General features: G+C 40.4%; 1 protein-coding gene across 1 annotated transcript in view; it reads right to left on the bottom strand.

The window, feature by feature from the left end:
- naaladl2 (N-acetylated alpha-linked acidic dipeptidase like 2) overlaps window positions 1-24,506 on the bottom strand; it is a gene marked incomplete at both ends in the record, with an annotated part of 253,223 nt that overhangs the window by 72,495 nt on the left and 156,222 nt on the right. The window contains one exon of the mRNA XM_083888090.1: window positions 2,722-2,811. Coding sequence (XP_083744216.1) covers window positions 2,722-2,811 — 90 coding nt within the window. The remainder of the gene's footprint in view (window positions 1-2,721; window positions 2,812-24,506) is intronic.

Raw genomic sequence — 24,506 nt, 5'->3', positions numbered from 1 at the left:
GATTACATTCACACCAACACAAACAAACCGAACAAAGGTGCGCACCCTTAGACGCCATTACTAGATAGCCATCGTTGTAGAAAACTACAAAAAACACAGTTTTTTTTCCATCACGTCATCCAGATCATTGGTCTGAATGGTTGTAGGTCTATCCAATTGGGTACAGAAACATTCGGTCACACCTCTTGAAAGTGAGAGGTGACTACACCCTTTCCAGACTGCATCTCAATCTGTCTGTAAGTAATCCCAAGAGGGTTTTGTCCCTGACACGTAAATAATTAAGTGCAGCCACATTCTCGCACAGAGATACATCAAAGATACCGTACAGACGGCAGCAGCAGTTGCAGCACAGTCAGACTCTGTACTTTTCTTTCAAATTACCATGTCTGTTACCTCCTCCACACCACTTCTCTTTGTTTATATGAAGGCGGCTTTGAGTGGTTGAAACTCCGCACTATGTTTATCTATAGTCTCAGTCTGCGGTGTGTGTTTTTTTGGCAGTATACACTCCTCTACTTGTACACTAAGTGTTCTTCCACACATGCGAGGTGCCAGCGTAAGGATACACCACAGCAAAGTGTCTTCATTTAGAGCTGGCTCTCTCCATAAAAAGATAATGAAAATGTCACTGTGCGTTATGTAATTTGTAAACTGTGACAGATATCCTACAGTGGCAGCAGCAGTGCCTGAGCGGTGGCATTTATAGGCAGCGAGAGTGTTCCTCGTGACTGTGAGGGTTAGTTTAAAGGTCCAATCTATTAGCGGAGATAGGAATCCTAATTTGGCAGCAGCTGACGTAAGCAGTGGGTGTTTTATCGTACGCTAGCAGACACGTCAGTGCCGAAGAAAGACGGAGTTGTTACTCTTAAGGCAATGACAATCGCTGTGTTCCTGAATGTACGCGTACGCCTACTCGAAAAACAGAGTGCAAAACGATGGGAAATTCCTATCCTAAACAGGTGCCATGTTGGCTACACTGCAGCACTTACAGTCCGTGTTCACTTAATGATCTTTACATATATAGTTATTGAGTATCTTTATATAGATTATTTGATCATCTTAACATACATAGTTTTCTATTTTATAAACTCTGTGACACTCACAAGTAAAACAATAATTTGAAAGGCTTAGTGAACTCCAGTAGCCAGCATTAGGTTTAAAATATAACTATTGTGGTCACATGTTGCGACACAAGTGGCATAGTTTGTATTTCCATCTTTCTTTTAAGCTCTGACAAAAGAGAGACTGAGCATTTCTTTGTCTTCTCTCCATCAGATCGGTCACACTGGGAACTGCGAGTGAAGCCCTTATATTGACACTCCCCGCTCGGTCTGTTTCATCTAAACAGAATATCGTCTAATATCATTGGCCTCTGATTGCTGCACTTCAAATGGACGATGACATCAGCTGAGCGACTCAAAGTTTCCTACTGTTTCCTAGCAACCTCAATAGGAGACCAGCAGTGCTTCACCCTGTGCAGACTTTTCAAAAACAAAAGAGTCCAACATTTAAGGTTTTCAAGAGGGAGTGAGCCCTATTTGGCTGACTGCTGCTGTATGAAAAGATGAAAACTTTCCTCCAGCCACAGTGATTGTGGGTTTGTACTGTAATCTCCAGAAACCTGATATTAGGCAGGTCTGAAGTACCACAAATGATTCTGACCTGGAATGGTGTCCCACAGTGAGGTGACGACAAACCATACAAAAAAGCGCTGCAGTTTTTCTTCCTCGCTCATCATAGCACAATGACAACTTTTAGAGGATTTTTTCCCTAGCTGAAATTCTTCTACTATTCTTCTTGTACTTTCAACTCTGGCTTTGTCGATTAGTGGTGCTCTCAAGCTGCCTCAAGGCTCAAGTGTCGTGCATTCAGTAACGATCCATTTCTCCAGTTACTGTACCTATGGCATCTCAAAAGGCATTTCTGCCAAGAGAACTTTAGTTTCGGAAATACTCCAACAATATGCCAACAACCAAACCCTGTTCAAAGTCACTTATCCCTTAATGCTCATACGGCACCAATCTGTGCTGCAGGTGCACCATTGGTAAGTCGCCGTGGGAATAACACACAACTCCTTATATGGACATGGGTGTGTGTTTATAGGTCACATGAGTCAAAGTTGTGTTATACATTTTTATCAAGAAAATGAACCAAGCGAACTTTGAAATGTTTCCAAATTTCAGAAATTCTATGTGATTTTTTCTTTTTTTTTAAATCGAGTATTTTTTGCTCAGGCGAGTTTATATAGTTGGTGAAATTTAACAAAAAACAAACAAAAGAAAGTATAATTTCATCAGATTGCCTAGGAAGGCTGAAACAAGGGATATACAACACCCCATATTGCACATATACATTGCACATTCTTATCAAAACAGCCTAAATGCTCTGTGTTCTAAGGGTTAAATCACATTTATTTGCCATTCTGATGCTTGGTTTGAAATTCAACAGGTCACTTTTACCCAATCCACATGCATTTAATTGCTGCCAAGTGATTGGCTGATTGGATATTTACAATATCAAGCAGTTGAATAGGTGTGCATAATAAAGTTGTAAGCGAGCACATATTTAGATAGCGGATGATTGGCTTCTGTGAGGAAGGGGTAGGATTTGTGTCATATTGCACCATGTTTTGCATGTTTGATGTCAGAGGTCTTCTCCATCATGTCTCAAGCCTTTTCGCTGTAGATACTTAAGGGGAAAAAAAAATCATGGTTGTCCTACCTTAGTGATCGTTTCATGGAATTTGAAAAGCGGGTCCAGAGTTTCTGGCGACTCCACAGAAAACTGGGCCTCCGACAGGAAACCTGTGGTCTGATGTGAAGAAGAGATTTCATTATTGTGGTACCACAATGATAACAAACATCAAACACATTTAAATAAAAAAAATAAAAAAATCACTTTTCTAATTTCTAATTTCTAATTTAGAATTCTAATTTGTTCTTTTTTCTATAATAATAGAGAAAAATGCCATGACTTCTATGCACAGATAATAATCTATTGATATATTTGTTGTACATAGGTATTTAATGAGTCCTGGCTTATAATGAAAAACTATGTTGCAAAAATTATTTTTAAAACTGCATTTAAAGGGGAAATAAGTAGTTTATAGTGCCATCTAGAGGAGAGGCTGAAATGTACAACAAAGACTTCTGCTCTGCTCACCCCCTCCCTTCCCTAAGCGCTACGGTACCCGCAGCTGGTCAAATGTCGTCCTCGTCGTCTTTCTCCGTGTCAGCTGATGAGGTTCGTGAGGTGAGGGAGAGGGCGAGCTACCGCGGCCATAGCAGACGAAGTGGAGAGAGTGGAGGCGGGTCTTCCACTACAAGTAAAGAGACGCTTGTTTTGTTCTCTCGCGTTTGTCCTTACAGGCTCCGGTAGAAACATGGCGTCTCACTGCTAACAGTGGCTATGCAACCGCGGTCCGCGGTCATGTTATTTAACATGACTTTTTGAAACACTACGAAAATGAAACAAAAACTATTATACAGCGACTAGACAATGCAGGAGCACATAATATGTATAAAAAAGTGGATTTTGGGTTATATAAACCCATAAATACTACATATTGTACCTTTAAGTCGAGAATAGAATAGGAAAGATGACCCACATTACATTTTTCTGATTGGCTTCTGAAGAGATGTGACATTATAGAGACTTAGCGATTTAGCAATTAGCATGTTAAAGCTAGGGTCTATAGCGTCTATAAAACTTAGTGAGAGCTACTAGTCTTTTACTTTTATCAAAGCTCCGCCCCTAAAGCATTGCAAGTATTTAGCTGTGAATTCTGGCTGCACTTTCTCTGCCATGTTTCCATCACTCGCATGCTAACCTCTAGCTTGATTTGATCTAATCTGGAGCTAGAACTCCACATTGAGGTACTCATATGGTTAGATTATTTGTCAGTGAATAAATGGTTACTTACAAAACGTAATTATGAGTAAACGTATAAGTGATGTAGACGAGGGCGCTAAATGCTTATGGCAGAACACAGCAGCAACACAGACGATGTTAGCCAAAAGTTAGCTAAGAAGATATTGGAACCAGCAGCTTAACAAATCATTGGCTACGCCAATCCTGGAGTAATATTTTATGTTTTTATACAGAAATGATTTGATTCATCAGGCTGGAAAAATGTGGGGGAAAACTGAAACAATAGCACCATATGGAGAATTCAATTTTGATTTGATAATTTACATATTTACAGGTGCAACGAAGCTGCAAGGAGAAAGTTTTATGGAGCCATTTTTGTTTCTGCATCTGAATAAATTTGCGATTTATTGAGGGTAACATCTGTTTGAAAAATATGCCCCCGTTGTGGATGCCATGCTAAATATGTGCAGCGTCTCAGAATAAGAAGCTTCAGCCCCTCTTACATTGAGAGAATAATTAAAACCAAAGACAGGTTGTGTCTGTGGTGCAGCCTCACAAAGCCACGTCTTTCAAGCGCTGTTTGAACTTGGGAGATGTGCAGAGGCGACTGTGGTCAGCTGAATAGCTGAATATTCTGCATTTATGCATGTGTCTGTGGGGTCAAACCAAGAACTATGGAGGATTTTTACCCTAATGGAACAGCTTTGGGGTCATTGTGATGGTTAAATGTCTTGGGGGCCGAGGGAAGAAATGTAAATGTTATTCTGCACTTAAGAAAGGATCAGTTCTCCAGGCACCTTTTGCCCTAAAAATATCACTATTATAAACTCTGGACTCTTCATTAGCCCAAAACACACGTCATGATGGAAATTTGACCTACTGCAACAGATGCTGCTCAAAACCACCACCTGTGTTAAGTGGGGTGAAGGAAATCAAGAGGGCTATCTTTGTGAACATTATGATTCAAATTTAATTGTAGAAAATCAACCTGCAACCCTCCAGAGTCTTTGCCGCGCAAACCCAATGGAAGACTTCCAAAAACCTGGTAGCTGTGGGAAAACTACACGTGCAGATGTTGGTTCTGAACTGAAACCCAATTTTTCCATTTCATTTTGCTTGTTAGACTATAAACCTCATACAAGGAATGGAGATGTCTTATCTGGATATCAGCTGTCTGTGACGGACGCCTCAAAATATTAAAGTGTTGCTGCCAGAGGCTAGTTTTTCACCAGACGCAGATGTAGCCCACGGGGTTTTCGAGATTGTTCTTTTACTCAAAATTAATCATTACAAATTACTCAGATGGTTTGTTCTAAAGCTTTTTTTTTCACCTTCTGTACAATTTATCCCACTAACGCATGCATGCAAGCATACACAGACACACAGTATGGTACAGTGTCATAAAGCCCAATTTATACTCCTGCGTAAAGTGCTCTGCGTAGGTTACGCAGAGTCCTCTGCGTCAACACTGAGCCTTTCGAAGAGCCTCTGCGTCGTCTCCGACTGCACAAAATATTTTTTAAGTGTTCGTCACTCCGTCAAGGGACAACGGAGACGGCAAGAGCTGCGATTGGTCCTCAGGACAGGCCGAGCGAAGCTGCTCTGTGCCGGCTCACAGTGCGCACCGAGCGTCCACAGACGCGGTGCTGATCCCCACCGATAACGCCGCTGCCAAACTATAAATATGTCATATCTTAATACACAAACCACATGTTTAGACTCTAAATGGCCAATTTCTCGCCTCAAATTATCTTAAAACTGCGTTCCGTGACAAAGAAAAGTGAGAAACGGCAACTGTTTCCACAACAACAGTCTTTCTCTCTCGGACGCCATTGCTCACTGTACAACAACCTTGCGCAGCGACACCTACTGATCGGGCGGGAAATTGCAGCGCGTGTCAGTCAGATAACGCATTACGCAGTCGGAGAAGTATAATGTGGTCTTTAAACCACAAACACGGGGTGAAAAGCATCAGGCCAAATCAAGAACTGTGTTAAATACTTCACAGAATTTGGGATGAAAGGTGCTAGAACAAAGCAAATGGTGGCAAGGATCAAAGATACCTGAGCACCACTCACTTTGTACTTCCATCCCTTTGTACCTGCTAATGCGCCCATTGCTTCTCTCATAGCACAAACCTGCTCTGCACCTTGATCTAAGCACTCCTTCTTCTTCCTCTTTTCTAATTTTAATCATCCTAATTTGACAAGGAAAATACTATCATGTTTTGCTCTGATGCATTTTTAATAAGAATGAAAAAGAACTAAAAAAAAAATTAAATCTCTTTCTTTGTAGCATGGCACCTAACGCATTGTTTTAACAGCAAAAGCGTGACCAGAGGAAACTAAAAGTAAAAGGTTTATACTAATGAGCAGGTGAGACATAAATCTGAGGGCACATCCAGCCTGTGAACTTTATCACAGTGGAGTTACCCTTAAATCCTTAACCAGTTCAGAATTGTGGATTGCATTTTTTGTTCTGTGGTCATGAGCTGCGGGTAATGTCCAAAAGAGACAAAAGATCATGGATTACAGAAGGTCAAAATGAGTTTCCATAGAGATAGTTGATAAAGAGTTCATACATCTGGAGATAATTCTCTGTTAAGCTGTTCCTGTACCCTTATGTCGAAGAGAAAGCATTGAGGTGGTTTCAGGTATCTTATCAGGACATTTACCAGCCATGTCTAGCTGGAATGAGACCTCAGGACACACCCAGGTCTCACTGCAGGGGTTACATAAGCCATCATTGTATCCCCCAGGAGGGGCTAGAAAGGTTTGCTGGGTAAAAAAGATGTCTGGAACACCCTGCTTAGTCTGCTACTACCACACCGTGACCTCGGATAAGTGAAAAGGGATGGTCGGGTGAATGGATTTTTACTTCATATATAATTCACTTGCTAAAAGGAAATCTTCACATATAGCAAATGGTGAATAGACCAAGCAGGACATCATTGTTTGGTGGTAAAAACAAACAAACAAACACCATTCTAATTCTGAAATCTCCAACCAAGTGCCCTATCCTGTCTAACCTTCTGTTATAAGTGTCCTTCATGCTCAAAGCACCAACTATTTAGGACCACTTACATGGTGCTCTTCCTTCCAAAGACTCTACTCTGTTCATAATAACATTTATTATGAGCAGAGTAGAATGTAGTATTTTCAAATTCACTCTTTTGTCATTTCTCCAATGTCTCCTTTTGTACGATACTTACTAACCAACGTGCAACAAGGATAAAAATAAACGTGGGTACATCTTCAAGTGTGACCTATTCAGAAAGTGCAATGACGAAATCTATTGAATCGAAGGCTGCGATCCAACTTAGTATAATAAGGTCCTCCCACATGTCCAACATTGGTTATTTGAACTCTCTAAATAGCTCGTCGTTGTGAGTGAATAGTTCATCTCTATCAGAGCTTAGATCGGGCCCAAAAAAATCAAGCCCGACCTGACCCGACCCTGTGCACGTTGTGTCAGAGCCCGGCCTGGCCCGACAAATTATCAAAAATTATCAGTCATTTTTTTAATATGTGAGCCGTACACGAACATCCACGTCCTCCCGACAGCTGGAGCTTGTACCTGCTGCCACAGTCTAATTTACAACAATAACAGAGCCGCTGAGCTCGCTTCCATGAACGCATATGGTGCTAATGACAATACATGTCCTGGTTTTTAAATGATGCGTTCATGGTCGCAGGTTTTTACACCTTCACACAATACGACATGCTATAACATACCACGCGTACACGACGAGGGAGAAAAAACACAAATGCTTGATCAAGGGCCCGACCCGGCCCGGCCCGAGGGTAGTGGCGGGAAATATTGGCCCGGTCGGGTCCGGGCAGAGAATCTAAACTCTAATCTCTATATGTTGGCCCTGTGATGGACTGATGACTTGTCCAGGGTGTACCCCGCCTTTGTCGCAGTCAGGATTGGCCCCAGCAGCCCCTTTACCCTATATGTGACAATGGATCCTTACCTCCCACTCAACTCCTACTCTCTCCATGACCTTCACATTTCTATAAGGAGCTATAGCTGATGGATGGTTGAAAACCTACTTATTCAACAAAGAACCATTTGTAACTATACAAGGTGAAACAGTCCACCCAAAGCTTACAGGGTAAATATTATTGTTGCCTTCTAACAAAACTGCACATCAAGTTAACACAAGAAGCACTCTTTCATAAATAACCTCCTCTTGTTGTCTCCTCTACTAAGATGTCCTTCCTCTACTTATCAAGCACACTTTTTACAGTTTGTTTGTTTAAAAAGAGCCTGAAGAACACATTTACGATCGAGAAGTGCATTTGCTTTTACCTGTTTATTGTTGAGATTAGATTCAGTAGGGTGGAGAGGAGTCTGTGAGAGGATGTCGGCACAGAGAAGTCTGTGTGGCCATTATTTCAGACTTCAGTTTCTTTGTAACAGCATCAGTAGCGACGCTTAAACTGTTCAGTGGATCAGATCTCAGAAGCACTATCGACAAAACAGAGAAACAGGCCTGTAAAGAGGGCAGTCATCATCACAGCCCTCACTACACACTGTTGGCAGCGTATCAAACCCTTCTTAGGCTGTTTACCCCTGAACTGTTTGGAGGATATTAAATTAACTCTTGGTCACCTTCGTGTTCTTGTTTGGTCCGGCAAACGTTATGCCGATAAATGTCAGAAATTGAGCTCACCGAGGCTTGAACTTTTGAGGGCAGCATCAGTCAAAAAAGTAAAGTGCAAGCTCGACATTGCACAGCAAGTCCATCTTTTCCAGAGTGGCAAAACAGCTGTGATATTTCTGGCATCTGTGAAAGCCACAGTGGCCAAAATATACTGACATTCACAGCGCAGATCCAACTGGACTCTGACATCTATGTGAGTTTGTACGATGAAGAAGATGATGATGTCACGTCTTGTCAGGGAACAAATTAAGAGGCACACCTTCAATAAATACTGTATATTAATGTTGGAGCGCACATAACAGGCTTCTTTTTTAAGGCACAAATGGAGCTTTTGTTTTTCCGAGCCTTACATTTATGTAGGCAAATTCATGCCAAATGTTTCTCAAAATCTGTGAAACCAAACAATACAATGGGCTCAGTACAGAATCTCCAAAAGAGATACCAACAGATACCCTGCCAAACACTTCAAGTGTGTTCACAAGTCCAAAATAGATGGAAAACACAAGACAGTATGTGGATGCACGCCACAGAAAGTACATGCCAACATTGTAACGTGATGTAAAGTGACGAAAGAATCTTAAAGGATAATTCAATTTAATTGTTGTAAGAAAACTGTACTGTGAGAAGGAGAAGCTGTGCCATGTTGTGTGCTCTGCTGGATATGAAGAAAAAAGTGACAGAAGATAAAACCTAACGACCTATACACTCACTCGCTTATTGTTGACTGCCATGGTTCTCAAACTGTGGTGCGGGAACCCCTCAGTGGTACGTGCAATTCCTCTGGTGGTACTTGGTAGGAAAATCAGTAATTCTGTTCTGCTGGAATTTTGACCGTCGAATTTTGAGTAGAAAATGAAATTGAACTGGCTTTCGGACCAGCGATCTTCTTGCTGTGAGGCAACAATGCTACTCATTGCTCCACCATGTGACCCCTACCTATATAGGCAGCTAAATAGTGAACTATATGAGATGAAAGCAGTGAGTTGAAAGAATTAATGAGTGAGAAAGAGACTGGACAGGACAGATCAGGGTTTTAACACAAACTAAAGATCCTTAAAAAGTTAAAGTTGTGATCATGTGAAATACAAACTGTCCTACAGTCACACTTTAATCACTGGGGGGGAAAAGTCTAAACCAGAGAAAGGTGGTGCAACGTCAAGCTTAGTTCCACCTCAGTTGGATTGTCATTGATTTTTCTCCCCCTCTTTTTCTTTCCTCTGTCTATCTTTTTGTCTTTCTCCCTGTCCTTCCAGGTGTTGGGTGTAATTGGATTCCCTCACTGTAAAACTGTGGAGTTTAAAACTGCTGCAGGGTGGATGAAGAAAAGGAGGAGGAGGAGGAGGAGGAGGAGGAGGAGGAGGGTGAAGTTTGACAGCCAGTCATGCTGTTAAATAAGATGAAGAAGTGAACATCTGAAATTGTCAGTCCCACCTGTGAGCATTTGCAGTTAACCATCACTGCTGGCAAATGTGCTGCAGTGCGACCAAATGACAACGCTGCTGTTAAACATATCACCACAAACGTTCAAGGAAATAGCTAAAAATGCAAAGTCGAAAAAGAAAACCCTGCATCGTAACAACCTTTAAGAAAAGCCTCAAAGGAATATTTGAAGCAGACCATCTGGACTCAATGAGGATAATATACAGTATTAAGGGAGAGTCTGTTTTTCCTGATTTTGTTGTGTTACACCTTTCACAAACTGAGCAACTACTCATGTTCTTAAAGCTCAGGGAAACCATAAGCCATAAGTTAGCAAGTGATGACCTGCAGAGTTTTGTGGTAGCCAATGGTTTAATGTATTTATTTATACTGTATATGCCCATTTCTAGCTTTTCCACACCTAATTCCAGGATGCATTGATCAGAAGACTGGTAGACATGTCAAAGTCATACAACATACAAGCCCAAAGTTCTATTCATATTAATGTTACGTGTTACCTGTACATGTACACATCACATGCAAAGAAACAACAGGTGATAGTTGCTTGAACAGCCAATAGTGTGGTTTTGCAAAATAGAAACTTACACCAACAGTTACTAGGTACTGTCCTTTGGCCACTCTCCCATGGTTGTGGTCCACACATATACAGCGTTATCACAAACACGACAAGTAAATCAAGATCTACTTCAAAGGTTCCTAGTCTATGGAGATCCACTGGTTTACATAGTCATCGCTTTCCGAAAAATTGCATTAAGTCTATTATTCCCTGTGTAAAAGAGGCTTAGTCAAAGAGAGCCAGGTTAACCGTTTCTATTTTTCTCAAAACAAATGTCCTCTTAAAGGAATGAAACATTTGCACACACAAATTACTATCTTATATTACATGGCCAAAGGTGCATTATATTTGTCAACAGATGTTGAACATCTCAAAATCATGAGCATTATTTGCTTGTGAAAACAAACACCATAACATTTTAGCCACAGGTTTTTCATTCAGACAATTACTTGGTGATCTGACAGACTGCAACACTTTGTCAGACAAATGCAACGGCTTCATTGGCGAGAATGTAACAGCCTCAGGTAACAGTGAGGAAATTAGATATTATCCAGGAATGAGATTTTGATGGTTTGAGACATCAAAAAACACGGTTTATAACACGGACATGTAATAACATCAGTGTGGAACAATAATTATGATGATGGATGGATTGCCTTTCCCCAGTCCCTCCAGGTCCAATTCCTTAAACTCTAATCATACTATAGTTACCATGTTCAGATATTGTAAAAGTAGGAGTTTTAGAAACATGGTCAGCATGATGGTCAGTCATATTTGAAGTTTACCATTTTTGGATTTATAAAGCCAACATTTTGGACCATACCAGTACTTTTGTTTATACTGTATGTGTACAAAGTCCGAGCCAGAAAGTGCTAAGAACTAACCAAATCTATTAACTGACTCTTTATTTTGGTGGGATGTTTAAGTTTGAATGATATCTTACCCCATCAGTCCTCAGGCTTCTTAAAAGTAAATAATTATAAAAACGAGCCAGTCTTTTGAATGTAAATCGTATCTCTATTTTGAATCCAAAGCTGGTGTTGTATACTGCACTGTAACACTTTGTTTTACAGACCTCTGATGACAAAAACCCAATATAGTTCCTTCTGAACTCAGCCAGACTTGGGTTCAGATGAGTTGTAAAATAGCACTGCAGTGTATGGATACCTGACCTAAGCCTATTCGGGACACAATGGGATGGGCCGTGGTTGGAAAAAAATCCAGAAATTAAAATAATTTCAAACAATTTCAAGTTCTTTATGTGAAATGTAGTGTGAAATAGGGTGAATTCCAATTTCTTAATAAGGAGTAACTGTATTTGGCTCCAACAGTCCTGACAGAAAAACTCTATAATGGGCCAGCAAAGAAAATCCTCTGACCTGCTATTCGAGGCCACACTTTCAACATTTACTGCTCCATGTTTCTATTTTATTGTTTAAAATATGTAAAATCTAATTTCATTATTGAGCTGAGTATATTGATTCAGTCAGTCTTTTACGCGGTAACACATTAACATTAGAGTCTGCTGTCAGCTTTAAGACTGACTAAAGACAACAACACATTTGGTCTTTTGCAAACAGCGATGAGGGAGCAGTGTATTTGCATATAGAGTGGGGAAGTGAGATTCGATCACAAGTGGTCACATGAGACGCATTAATTCTACTTCCAGGTGTGAAGTGACGTATTTGGAGCTGTGTGTGTGTTCTAATCAGATCATCCAAGATGCATGTAAATGTTGTGTTCTTCGGATCCAAAAAACTTTTGGTATCACTCAGAGGTTTCAAACCTTGTTTGGAAAGAGACCAATGACTGGTGATGTAAAATAATAGATGCACTTGGCTTCATTAGAAAAACGGAAGAACAGATTCTAGAACAACTTTCAAACATTTAGTTACACGATCAGTTTTCATGACCCAATTTCTTCCAGTTGATAGAAGAGAAGTGGTCTCATTTACTGGTTTCAGGTTCTTTTTTAATAAAGCACGACATCTATTGTTCAAATTATATTCAAATATATACGGCCTTTGTGCTCTCAAGTTCACCCACCTGATTCTTCCCAAACAGTCTTTTCTGATTTCTAATCAACAAGATGCCGAAATTGCAAAAGTCAAGGCTTCAGTGGGAGACATTGTGGTTGTTTGACATTTGGTCTGGTTGAGCTGATTGTTATTCAACGGCAACTGTGACAAAGCCACAGTTGGCATGTGTCGGAGAAAAAGTTGCACTCGCACACAAATCTCATAGACTACAACCAATGAGCAAATGTCTAAATGAGTAATGTATACAAGAAAATGGGGCGGTGTGTCCTGGACTTAAGGTGCAGGAAAAGCAGATTGTATCCACTTAACTAAAGTCTCAACTAATAATATCTCCACCTGCTTAAGTCTACGGTATCTCAAGAGTGTGTTTGCAGCTTTATCTCGCAGCTACACATCCATTCTGGCTGGAAATTTGTAGTTTGACCATTGACTTGATGTGATGGTAGCAACAGGCAATTTATGCAAAGAATGTGTATGATTGACACCATGAGGTATAAAACCACCTAAATCCAGGCTTAGTCAGGCACTATACTCTTTCCTAGTTTTGTAAGGACAATAAACCTTTTCACATACACAACCATTGCACTGTATGCTAGTTCCTGATGCACTCCATCTCTGTGACAAGTATTTGATTATACCCAGGGGCAACATGAGCAAGAGATAATAAGAGAGGGAGAGAGAGACAGAGAGAGAGTAAAAAATGAGACAAATTTGAATTTGACAGCATGAGAACCAAAGATGAAGAGAGAGGCAGGAGGGCTGAGATAAAGGATAGTAGTGACAGTAGCCAGATCAATAATGTGTTGAGATATTCATTTGGACTCTGTTGGGGACCCCGAAGTAAGCACACATTCTCTGGTTCTCTCTCTCCCTCTCTCTTTCTCCCTGTTTCTCAGCTGTCTAGTTAGGTTGCCACTGGGAGTCACTGAGGGAACACAAAGGCAGCTGCAACCTCATTTTGCTCACCAGAGCATCTGGATGGCCAAAGTCAACTGGTAGCAGATCAAAGCTGGAGGTCCGCTCACTTTTTAATTAAGGGCGATGTTGTAAATGAAGGCTGTATCATTAGCGAGCCAGTGTCGGGTTCAATCTGCATTCGCAATTGAGTGGATGGGGAAATAACTTGTCCTCATCATTGGTAACGATGTACTTGCTTAGGGGTCCTGCGATGCAACATCCCCAATTGTAATCAGCCAGTCTATGCAGCATTCATGCAAGAGGAATCCACACAACAACAAAGGCTATAACTATACCACCGTCCCTGACCGTGCACTACAACAACAACAATACAATAAAGCGGTTCTCCTCTCCCGAGCTTATATTGTGCAGTATCAAGATGATGATGTCGAGATGATCAAAGATCACATGCCAAGTAGCTAATGGTCCCAGGGAAAAAATGAAAGAAAAAGTCAAGAGATTCTTCAAATTTGAAACTTTAAACTGAGACAATTTGGGAGCACTTTTGGTGAGATATTGCACTGATAATGAGTTGCGACAAAACAGTGGAGTAAACCAACACATTTCCAAGTGAACTGAAAATTATTCATAAATGAGTTTTTAACCAGTGGGAGAATATTTAATCAGTATTCACTCCAATCACTATGGTGGGGATGCAAGGCTCGGCTGAACATGTTCATTTCTTCTTTGTTTGCTTGATTTTCAACAGCAAGACAAATTCCTGCATCATTCCCAGTGCAAAGTGATGATGCACATTCATTTCCCAACCGTTGGCATAGCTGTTAGCCACAGATGTCTGATGAAAGAGGATATCAAGTAACAGTCAGTAGAAGAGGGCAAGAGCAGTTTTTAATGTATAGTTTGGGAGTCTGGTGGCGTGTTGGTAGAAGCTATCTGTGAAGCTTGAGACTCCAGGGGCCTGTTGCACGAAAGTAGAATTAAGAGATCCAGATGTTCAAGATAACCTATGCTACTAACTTCATCCTGGCTAATTCCTTTGCATGAACATCAGGGTTAGGGTTAGCCAGTGTGAGCCCGTTTAAGAGAGGGTAAACTGGATTATGGCTCGGTGTAAACGAGCGTAAACTGGTTTAGCTTGTATACACTTGGTTGATAAATAGTCACGTATGAAAGCAGAGTAAACGGGCTTAGGACTGGTCCTAAACTGGTTTTAAATTGTGTAAAATGTTCTTACAATACGTGTAAACGAGTGTAAATAGTGTTTAGACTGACTTTAAGATAGACATAAAGCGGTTTCAACTGATGGAAACTGGTTTGAAACCGGTTTAAGTGGTACAAACTAGCTAATGGTTAACCCGGGACCTCTGCCGGCAGTAGTAGATGAATCCAGACAGAGACAAGGTCAGACCCAGAATCAGGCCGGAGGCACCGATGGCTATCTTGTTTCTCTGACTCGGGCATGGATTCCTTTCTATTTCTTTGCATGAACATCAAACCAGGATTGGAGGGCACAGCTTGGTCAAGCCAGGTGTATCTTATAATGGTAAACATAACATTCCCTTTCACGATTGATGGACAGTATATTCTGCAGATTCTGAAAACCAACAATGAGGCCTTAGCAGACACTGTATCACCTCTGTATTGTACAGCAGGTACATTGTTGCAGTGCTCTACTCCTGAACACAATGCATTGATCTTTTGCCTGCATGGTGTGCAGTATATGTGTAGCATGGGCACTGTTCCAAGTGAATCACCACAATAGTATCCGCAGAATGTGGCATAAACAGGATAATCATGTGTGCTTGAACCTCTATACCCCACTGGGGAAAGAGTGCTCATTTTAGGGGAGAGGTAGTGTCATGGAACTAACTGCATCCTTTTTAAAGCCTGTCGTCTGACCCTTGATCACAGAACATGGTCATTATTCCTCCCCAAAGGCAAGACACTTTGAACAAGTTAATGCTCCCTTTTCAGCAAATTGACAGTGGCACAGTTACAAATCTGTGTTTGTGTTTGCAGCAAATCTCATCAATCATTGCTATTTACACACAAAACACATTGGGCCATTCTTTGTATTTTGACAGTGTGATGTTTTTTTATAGAAAGAAAACATGCTCAGTACTAGTGAGATGAGACACCTCTCTGCCTAGCAGCAACAATCTGTCGTGTTACAGATTGTTTCTTTGCTTCAGACAATTAGCAATTAAATTGCACATAAGGCTCTCTGTTTCTTGCCAGCTCTCTACAGTGATGAGTCCATTGTTAGAATCTGACAGCCAACATGATAATCGTACTCGATTGGTTAGACAATGTACAATTTCTGGTGTATTAGGAGATGAAAAGTTAGGTCTGTACACACCTTCAGTACATTTCCATACACAGTTAAACTACATGAGCAACAACCATAGCTTGACCACACTAATAAACCTTAGTTGACTTATTGATCGTATGTCTGCCTCCGGAACACAGGGAGGCAACCCCTTTTAACTTCTTAGTATTTGACAGTTTATGGTTTAGCAGATTCAGAAAACTTTATTGGTCCCAGAAGGGCGACTCATATGTAGCTTCCCATACACAATCATCAGTTCATACATACACATACATACAAACATACAAACATACAGACAGAGCAGAACAATGTTCAGACTCAGAGCCACTGAGTAAAGACAGGAGGACGGTATCATCAGAAAACTAGCATGTGGCTAGTTGAGCACCATTCCAAGTCTTCCTATTTTATCATCCATTTACTTAAAAAATAGGGATGCACCAATTGCTCGGCCAGTGACCGGAATCGGCCTATTTTCACGTGATCGGCCCCAATCGGCAACCGGCCGGTCAGTCAGAAATATTCCGATTTTAATAAGCCGGTCAAATGCACCCGCATCACGCAGCATCAGCAACACATGTGCACGCGGCTACACGCACACTACTGTGGACACCTGATTATGCATGAAAAAAAAAATACCGTCATATACCGGGAAACCGTTCGTCCGTTTGTATTTCTAAATACTTTAAAATGTTCTATTAAAGAAAAGATGCAAAAATATATATCTTTATGTATGCTGTAAAGTGGTTTAAAAATTTAAATCGGAATGGGCTAAAATCGGTACTGGCAGGTCGGTGCATCCCTATTAAAAATATCCAATTCTTTCAAATGACAGGGCATAGAGCATTGGTCTCTAGAATTTCTCCATGTTTTTGTAGCTTTTCTTTTACTTTTCTGTGTACAGGCCTTTTCTATTATTTCGGGGTGTTAATTGGGGGTGGGAATGGTGGGGCATCTTCGGAGTGCCTAGGCCACCTTGAGTCTGAATGTATTCAAGCAGTTGTAACCTAATTTCCAATCGCATTGTCTGGGTGTGTTAGTCCGACATTTGATTTGAGGAATTTGATTTAGTACAATTTCAATTTCATGTATGCTAAAAGTCTGGTTTAAGTTGGACTTACACAATGCATTTTTTTTTCCTAATGTCATGTCATTGTTTTAAAATGGAATGCCTCAGCATCTGCCTCAGGTTGTTTGGCATAAATAAACCAAACAAATAGAAACAGATTTTAGTTCCAATGCTGCCCACCTATGTTAGAGGTTTCCTGAATATATTGAGCGTGGTGAAAGTGTAAAATGTTCTAAATCAGACATGAGTACAGTATTGTATGTTAATGCTCAATAATGATTACACTCATAAAGAACAAGCTGGCTGAATTTCTGGTGGTGAAGGGCAGCAATCGCTCATCTGGGAAAAGGGAAATGATAGGAGGCAAAACCGCCCAACTGCAAATGACCCAAATGCTTTGCCTTTCAAAGTGAATCACTCATGGACATTAGCATTCGATTCCCTAGACTGTGTACAATTTGAACAATCATGCAAAAATGAAATTGTACTCACTGAAAGACATTAATAACACATCTCCCTGTGCCTTGACAGCTAAATGGGTGGAAAACTGCAGACGTCAAAGTCTGACACTGTGGAATCTCTCAGTAGACTATTTATGTAGTTTCATTGTCACAAAGCTACAAAAACTGCAGGATTTCCTCTTTTTTAAAAAGGAAACTAGTCATGCCTTCACCCAAAGGAATCCAATCATCCATTTTTGTTTTGCACCACTGGTTAGAAGTTCAGAGATGTCACCTGCAACCAGGCTCCGATTGGAGGATACCAGCTGTCAATCAAACTGGATTGCACTCATACGTGCGGTGCTTTATCATCTATTTTCCTCTAGATGGGAACATCATTTCCAAAATTGACAGAATATTCTATTGAAGAAGACCTGAAGAAGACCTTTCTTAACTACTTTAGATAATGTTCACTGACGTTAAAAATCGAGTTTGGAAGTCGAAGCTCATTTTCACATGGACTTCCATTCTAAGAGTTCTATTCAGTAAAAACTCACTTTCTGCTTGGCCTCAACAAAGTAACTGAAACACTCTGTCCATTTCTTTGTTTCCCAAGTACTAGTCAATGTGGTCTGGTTTCCTACTGATCACACACAGTATCTGTGGCTGCTTAACAGAATATAACACAAGTTCAACTAGAAAAACCTGAACTGAAGATCCCTCTTGGATAAGAAGAATGTTTTAAAACTTAACTCAAGCAAGTCCATTTGCTTATAGATAACGACTGAAGATGACTATGACCTGGATGACAAAGAACTTGCACATGCAACTACCCCAGTTTATTGCCGAGAGCCTTTACCAGGGCACCAAAATGCCTCAAGAAAGATTTGGCTGATTAATAACGTCAAACAAAGAATTGTACTACAGGGAATCTTATCAAGTCTTACTGAATCGTATCCTATCTTCTTCCCTGAATCCTACTGTTGCCAATGTATCTGGCTATGTATCAACCATCTTCTAAATGAGAGATCCAGGCCCCCTAAAATTTAGCGTACACAACCATCCATCCATCTTCTACTGCTTTATCCTCCACAGGACGATCACAATGGGTGCTGGACCAATCTCAGCTGACATAGGACGATAGGCGTGGTACACCCTGGAAGGTTTGCCAGTCAATCGCAGGGCCGTGTCCACAATCAAACCAAAAAAAATAATAATTAAATGAAAAAAAAAAGGAGTTTTGAAAACAGAGCATGTACATAAATTCATGTAGATACATTCACATGACGACATAGCGGGTGCACTGTCTCTGTGTCTTTCCCTTTCAAGGGACCTCCATCCATGACTGCACTACATTAGATGCATGCAGGCCTGTCAGTCAGAGTTACGGCTGCACGATGAGACAACGCACACCGACAGCGGTTGCACGAGGGCATTTTGCATGCACTCAGTCATGTATGATCCTATTAGACTCATTATGCCGAAAGTGAGGGTTGAAAAAAAACCACAGTGCAGCTAAAGGACACCCGGTAAAAATATAGAACACATACATAGAAATGCACACGGTATAGCTTGGAGATAAAATAGTGACAGAGATATGGATTCATACATGCATGAGGACACATACATGTAGACCTATAAATACCTGCTGGTACACACACACACACGCACACACAATTATTCACAGAGAAAGGATGAACAGATCCATGCTATACTGTAGCTGCCAGTCTTGCTCCAAGTCACACATTAGCCACGGAGTTGTGAGTTTGAACTTTGAATTGTTTCATACCCTCTGTTGCGCCCATTTATGAACATGCGTCATGCAAATATGGGTTATGCAATAGCAATGATAAACATAAAGTATGTTGTTGAAGCTTCATTAACAAAATAAACTCCAAGAGACAAGAGAGACTTAGTATTTTCTGTACTTCTGCTTACATGAGATAATGCACTGCAACGGAATAGACTGATGAGTCAGATTGTAACCGGAGGCTCCTCCCTGACCACAGCTACATAAAAAACTCAGTAAATCCCTGTGATAAAATGTTATTTCTGTGCACATTTATTCATTTAATTGTAAACCCAGTTCTTTATTTAATGGGCTCATGTTTTTCCCCTCCTTCGATCTGCTTTAACAAACTGTCACCCAGTCAAAAAGACTTTTATTGGTCTGGTTTCAGAGGACAGTTTGATGGTTGGACTGGATGGATGGTTTGATCGTTTGAATGTTTATTCAGAGGCTTTTTTCATCCAGACAGGGAAATAAAGGAAATAAATACATGTAAATTTTCTTGGCATCCACAAAAAAAAAAAAAAGATACAGACAGTGGAACAAATCATTACTTTGGCAGCTGAACCAAAACTACTGCAGCCAGAATTTTATGTTTTACTACAAGTTGCATTAGAAACACATTGGATGCAATAAATAATTCCAGCAAGATAAAAGCTAGTTGTGCAATAAAAGCTGTATTGGATTTGTACTGTTCTCTTGATGGCTTTCAGTAAACTTCCTGTAATACCTTGCAATTCTAATGGTGCTTTTAATTGTATAGTATGTAAAACCATGGCCATTGGTTCAACACATTGAAGAGTTTTCCTGGGTTATCAAATACTCACTAACTAATTGACAAATCCAGAGGCAAACAACTATTCACTCACATCTACTGTCAGTTTAGAGTGTGCAATTAACTTTGGATATTTTAAATTTTCTGAGAGGGGTACTGAGGCTTTTTAGGTTTGGTTTAGGTTAGGTTCCTTACATAAGAGACATACACTGTTTGCTGTGAACGAGTTTAAAGAAGAAACCCTGAGAAAAAAACCTAAATAAAATATGTGATGAGCTGTTTTAAACATGCATGATTTACAAATGTTTATTGCTGATGCCACTCAATCTTAAAAAGAAAAGCCAATTGTGTTCCCCTGATGTTGTGAATAATGTCCGTCTGACGTTCTTTGAATCGGGGAATCAGAGAGTTTCAAACAAGTTCAATCAAAGGTCTGTGTGGCACTGAAAAAGTATTACAGATCTCATGGCTACTGAGTCATACAAACTGTGGAAAAACATGGCTATCCTTCAGTTATTTTAATACCGAGTGTTCAAGTGATCAGTTGTTATAAAACGGCCCGAGAATGGCCATTTTGTGTTTGGCCTGATGACAGTTTTCATGGGTGAAATCAGTGTATGAACACCTGACCACTGTCTCTCTGTCCTCATACATGCCCTGAACCACCCTCACATGCTTCTCTGCCACTCCCAACTGCCACATAGAATCCACAAAACACTCTTTCTGGCATCACATTATGTGGTAATCGTTATTTGTCTTTATCATCATTTTAGTTTTTCCCCACCAACATGATCTTCTCTGACTTCTTTATATTGTTAGGATATTATCTCTGCTTCATTCAAAATTATCTACAAACCATCTGGGACCATAGTTATTGATCACGGTCTGTTTATGACAAACATTTATTTTTGTTAAATTGCTTTAGATTGCAAATGATGAGTGTATAATGAATCCCTACGTGGAAACTGCGATATTGGACACCAGGTGGAGAGATGGGACACAATCTATTCAATTAGCAATTTCCACTCACTGACACAATGCTCTGTACTGTGAATGCACTTTTGATGGATTCACCGTCACCTAAGATCTCAGAGTTAAAGTGGAAACAGACTACAGGAGATTTAATTTAATCTGTCAAAATTGACGCGTTAACGTAGGATGATTAATTTGTGGAATTAACGCGATCATTTTTTGTAACGCACTTTCTCACTTTCATCGCGCTACGGGTAGACGTGCAGTTTATGAACAGGCAAGGCGGCGGGCAACTGCTTGGGGCCCCGAGCCGATAGGGGGGCTCCCGACACTCGGAGCCTAAATGCATCAGTGACCAGCTGTATCTCAGTCTCCCTTAAACAACAATGACATCGCAGTAGGAAACCTCCCTAAAGGGGCCCCACGTCTCCTCACGTTAACCTGTGTGAAGCTGAAGGAAAATGAAGAGGAGTTATCAATCAGGAAGTTAGAAGAGGAAGAAAAAAAGAGGATGAAGAAAAAAGAAAGAAAGACACACAGTTGTAAGTGGCGCTGCTGGCGCAGATAATGATATAATCATAACATTAACAGTCACTGTCTTACTAACGGGGACACAGACAGCAGCTAACATTAGCGTCAGAATGCTAGCTGACGCTAACGCTAACTAGTAGAAGCAGTGCTTCAAAGTGCTGATGAGGAATTTCCTGCTGTGGGTTTAGTAAGAAAACTATTTAACTTCTATACTTTATATTTTGTTTATAATGTGAGTTATTTACAGTGCAATGTATAGTTTTTTTTACAGCATTTTATTTGTTCTATTTATTTATATTGTCTTATAATGTGGGTTTTTTTTTACAATGTAATGTTTATTTTTTACTAAGTTTGTATAGGTTTTTACAAGTTATTTACAGTATTTTATTGTTCTTTACAGTATTTTATTGTTCTTTACATTTATATTTTCACATACTTTATTTATCTCTCCGTTCCTACAACAATATAAAGAGAAAATTTGAATTTTTTTGGCATATTTACGAATGTTAATTAATCGTGATTAATCGTGATTAATCCACAGCTACCCTGTGATTAATCTGATTAAAAATGTTAATCTTTTGACAGCCCTACTTAAATGTTTTTCTATCTAGTTTCAAGCATGCACACATACAGTATATCATTAAGATATTAAGGAAACATGGGAGTGTACCTAATTTCTCATAATACATCAAGGAAACACTGAAATACTAGCTTCATAGAGAACAATGGTACAGCCAAATTATTCATGCGTTACAGCTGTTTACGTTCATCCAATATTGCAGCTTGTATCACTTTGAAACCTAAGTTGCCAGAAGAGCCAGCTACTGTTTGGAAATAATGAATGTTACTGAAGCTAAAAGGCCTTGCTACCCCTCTCAAAAACATCTCGACCAGAGGAGATGAAAAACAAGGATGTAAACTGAAAAACTTAGATGGCTGGAAGTGGAGAGGAAGTTGAAGATAAGGTGGCCCAGTCAGGGAAAGGATTGCAAGATAGCCTTGAGTCTGGAGAGAGGGACACATATTCACTTACTCATTGTCTACCACTTTAACCTTCACATGAGGGTTGGGAGGAAGTCAAAACCTTTAAACCAACACATACACACAAGGAGAACATGCAAACGAGTACTCTGTCGCCTACTCTGATGTGTGACAGGATGAACGCTGTCCAATATTTTGAATTTGGACTGCACTGCACCTGTCTTGAATGCTAATGACTGCAGTTTTCCATATTTTTACATCTTTGAGGATCATATGACTCTCCTCCAAGTCTAGGGGCAGCCAAACGTGGGTTAAATCATCCTGAAACTCCTGTAATCTGAGCCACAGCTTTACAAGGAAATACTCAGGATACACAGATTTGACTGCTCTGGAAGGACTTTGTCATCCCTGCTCACAACATGTTTAAACGGTAAAAACAAACATTACATGAAGAATTCATCTTCTGAGCATGCAGGATCACACACCCACTAGATTCCAGAGTCTGGGGTTTTGGCTTGGGACAAATTTTTGGCAACGTCTGTTCTTGAGGAGGTAATTGATACTGATACTAAACCCTCTAATCCAGTTGATTGGACTGAGCATCTGTTGAGGGCGTGTGTGTGTGTGAGAGAGAGAGAGAGAGAGAGAGAGAGAGAGAGAGAGAGAGAGAGAGAGAGAGAGAGAGAGAGAGAGAGAGTCAGGTGCTGCTGAAACAGAAGGAGAGAAAGAGGAAGACATAGAACAACTTTCCCTTGCGCCTGAAGTGGTGGAGATAGAGAGAGAGCAGACGAAACCGAGGAGGACGGCGATGAGAGATGAGCGATGAAGATTAATAACTAAGGGATGCAGTGGAGGGTAAACCATTAAATCAGTTTGCCTGCTATTTTTATTTGCAGAATAGGATTTACTTGCCTTATTGGGCTGACATTCATCTTTATTATAAGGAATTCATAGCATCTATCACAGCCTCCGAAGACACAGGAGGATGTTTTAAGGCAAAAGGAAAACAAATGGACAGATGGTTCTTTTAAAATGAACTCGACTTTAATTGAGACGTGTGGTTGTGACGGCTAAAGGTCAAAGTTTCGCTGAATCCCCCTTTAGAGAGAGAGAGAGAGAGAGAGAGAGAGAGAGAGAGAGAGAGAGAGAGAGAGAGAGAGGAAATGCTAACCAAGAATGAAGAGATGAGGATTAAGAGGAAAGAGGACTGATGCCAAGGTGGAAGCAAAGCAAAGGAAAAATAATATGGGACTTTTGGAGATGAGGGAATAATGACGCTAAAATGTGCAGTTAAGTAGTTGGGTGGAAAATGCCAATATGTTTTAAGATGGGGCCAAGTGTCTGTATAGTGTGTTGCCTCACAGTAAAAAGGTCACCAGTTTGAATCACAGTTCTATGGCAGATCTTTCTGTGTGGGGTTTGAATGTTGTGGATTTTAAAGGCACACAGACTTTTTTAAAGGTTTTGAGTGATTACCGACCCAGGGTATTAAAACCTTTACAATTGGGTCTTGATAGACTGCAATGTAAAATAGAGATAGTCCACGCAGACTGCTCCTGATAAACACTGGGACATGTGATGCAATTGTCCAGTTGGAAACAGCTAATAGCAGCCCAAGGCTATTTACCTTACACAAACAATGCCAAGTAGGTTAGAATTAGGGTATTTACACGAGCTGCTGTGTTGTAATCAATGTAATTAGACATAATTGAGGCACAAGGAGAAGGTGGGGATGACGGCGGTGACAGGCCACAGTTCAAGACCAAACGTGATTAGATTCTCATTCTTCCTGCTCATAGTTCTCCAAAGGTCATCGTACCAGAAGCCACTGGACAAATTTAGCTGTGGATTGTTAAACAAGAATAGAGGATGTGTGTTTATGGACAGTTCCTGACCTGACTTTCCATTGCTCTAACCAAGTGATTTTTGAGCCTAAACTGAGGGAATCATCCTCCTTTGCCCATTTCAGCAAAAGATGCCACAAGAGGTTAAAATGCTATCACCATGACATGCAAGTCTGCGCAACAATGCTGTGCCAAAGCACCTTTTTCATGTTTATTTTACATCGTGAAAGCTGTTCTTATATATTTTAATAGTCTTGTTTGTCGTTTCCTATGTTGTATCCGCCTCT

This window comes from Microchirus variegatus (genome assembly GCF_963457635.1).
Source record: "Microchirus variegatus genome assembly, chromosome: 4".
In the NCBI taxonomy this organism is placed as follows: Eukaryota; Metazoa; Chordata; class Actinopteri; order Pleuronectiformes; family Soleidae; genus Microchirus; species Microchirus variegatus.
This window is presented reverse-complemented; position numbering and strand designations above follow the sequence as displayed.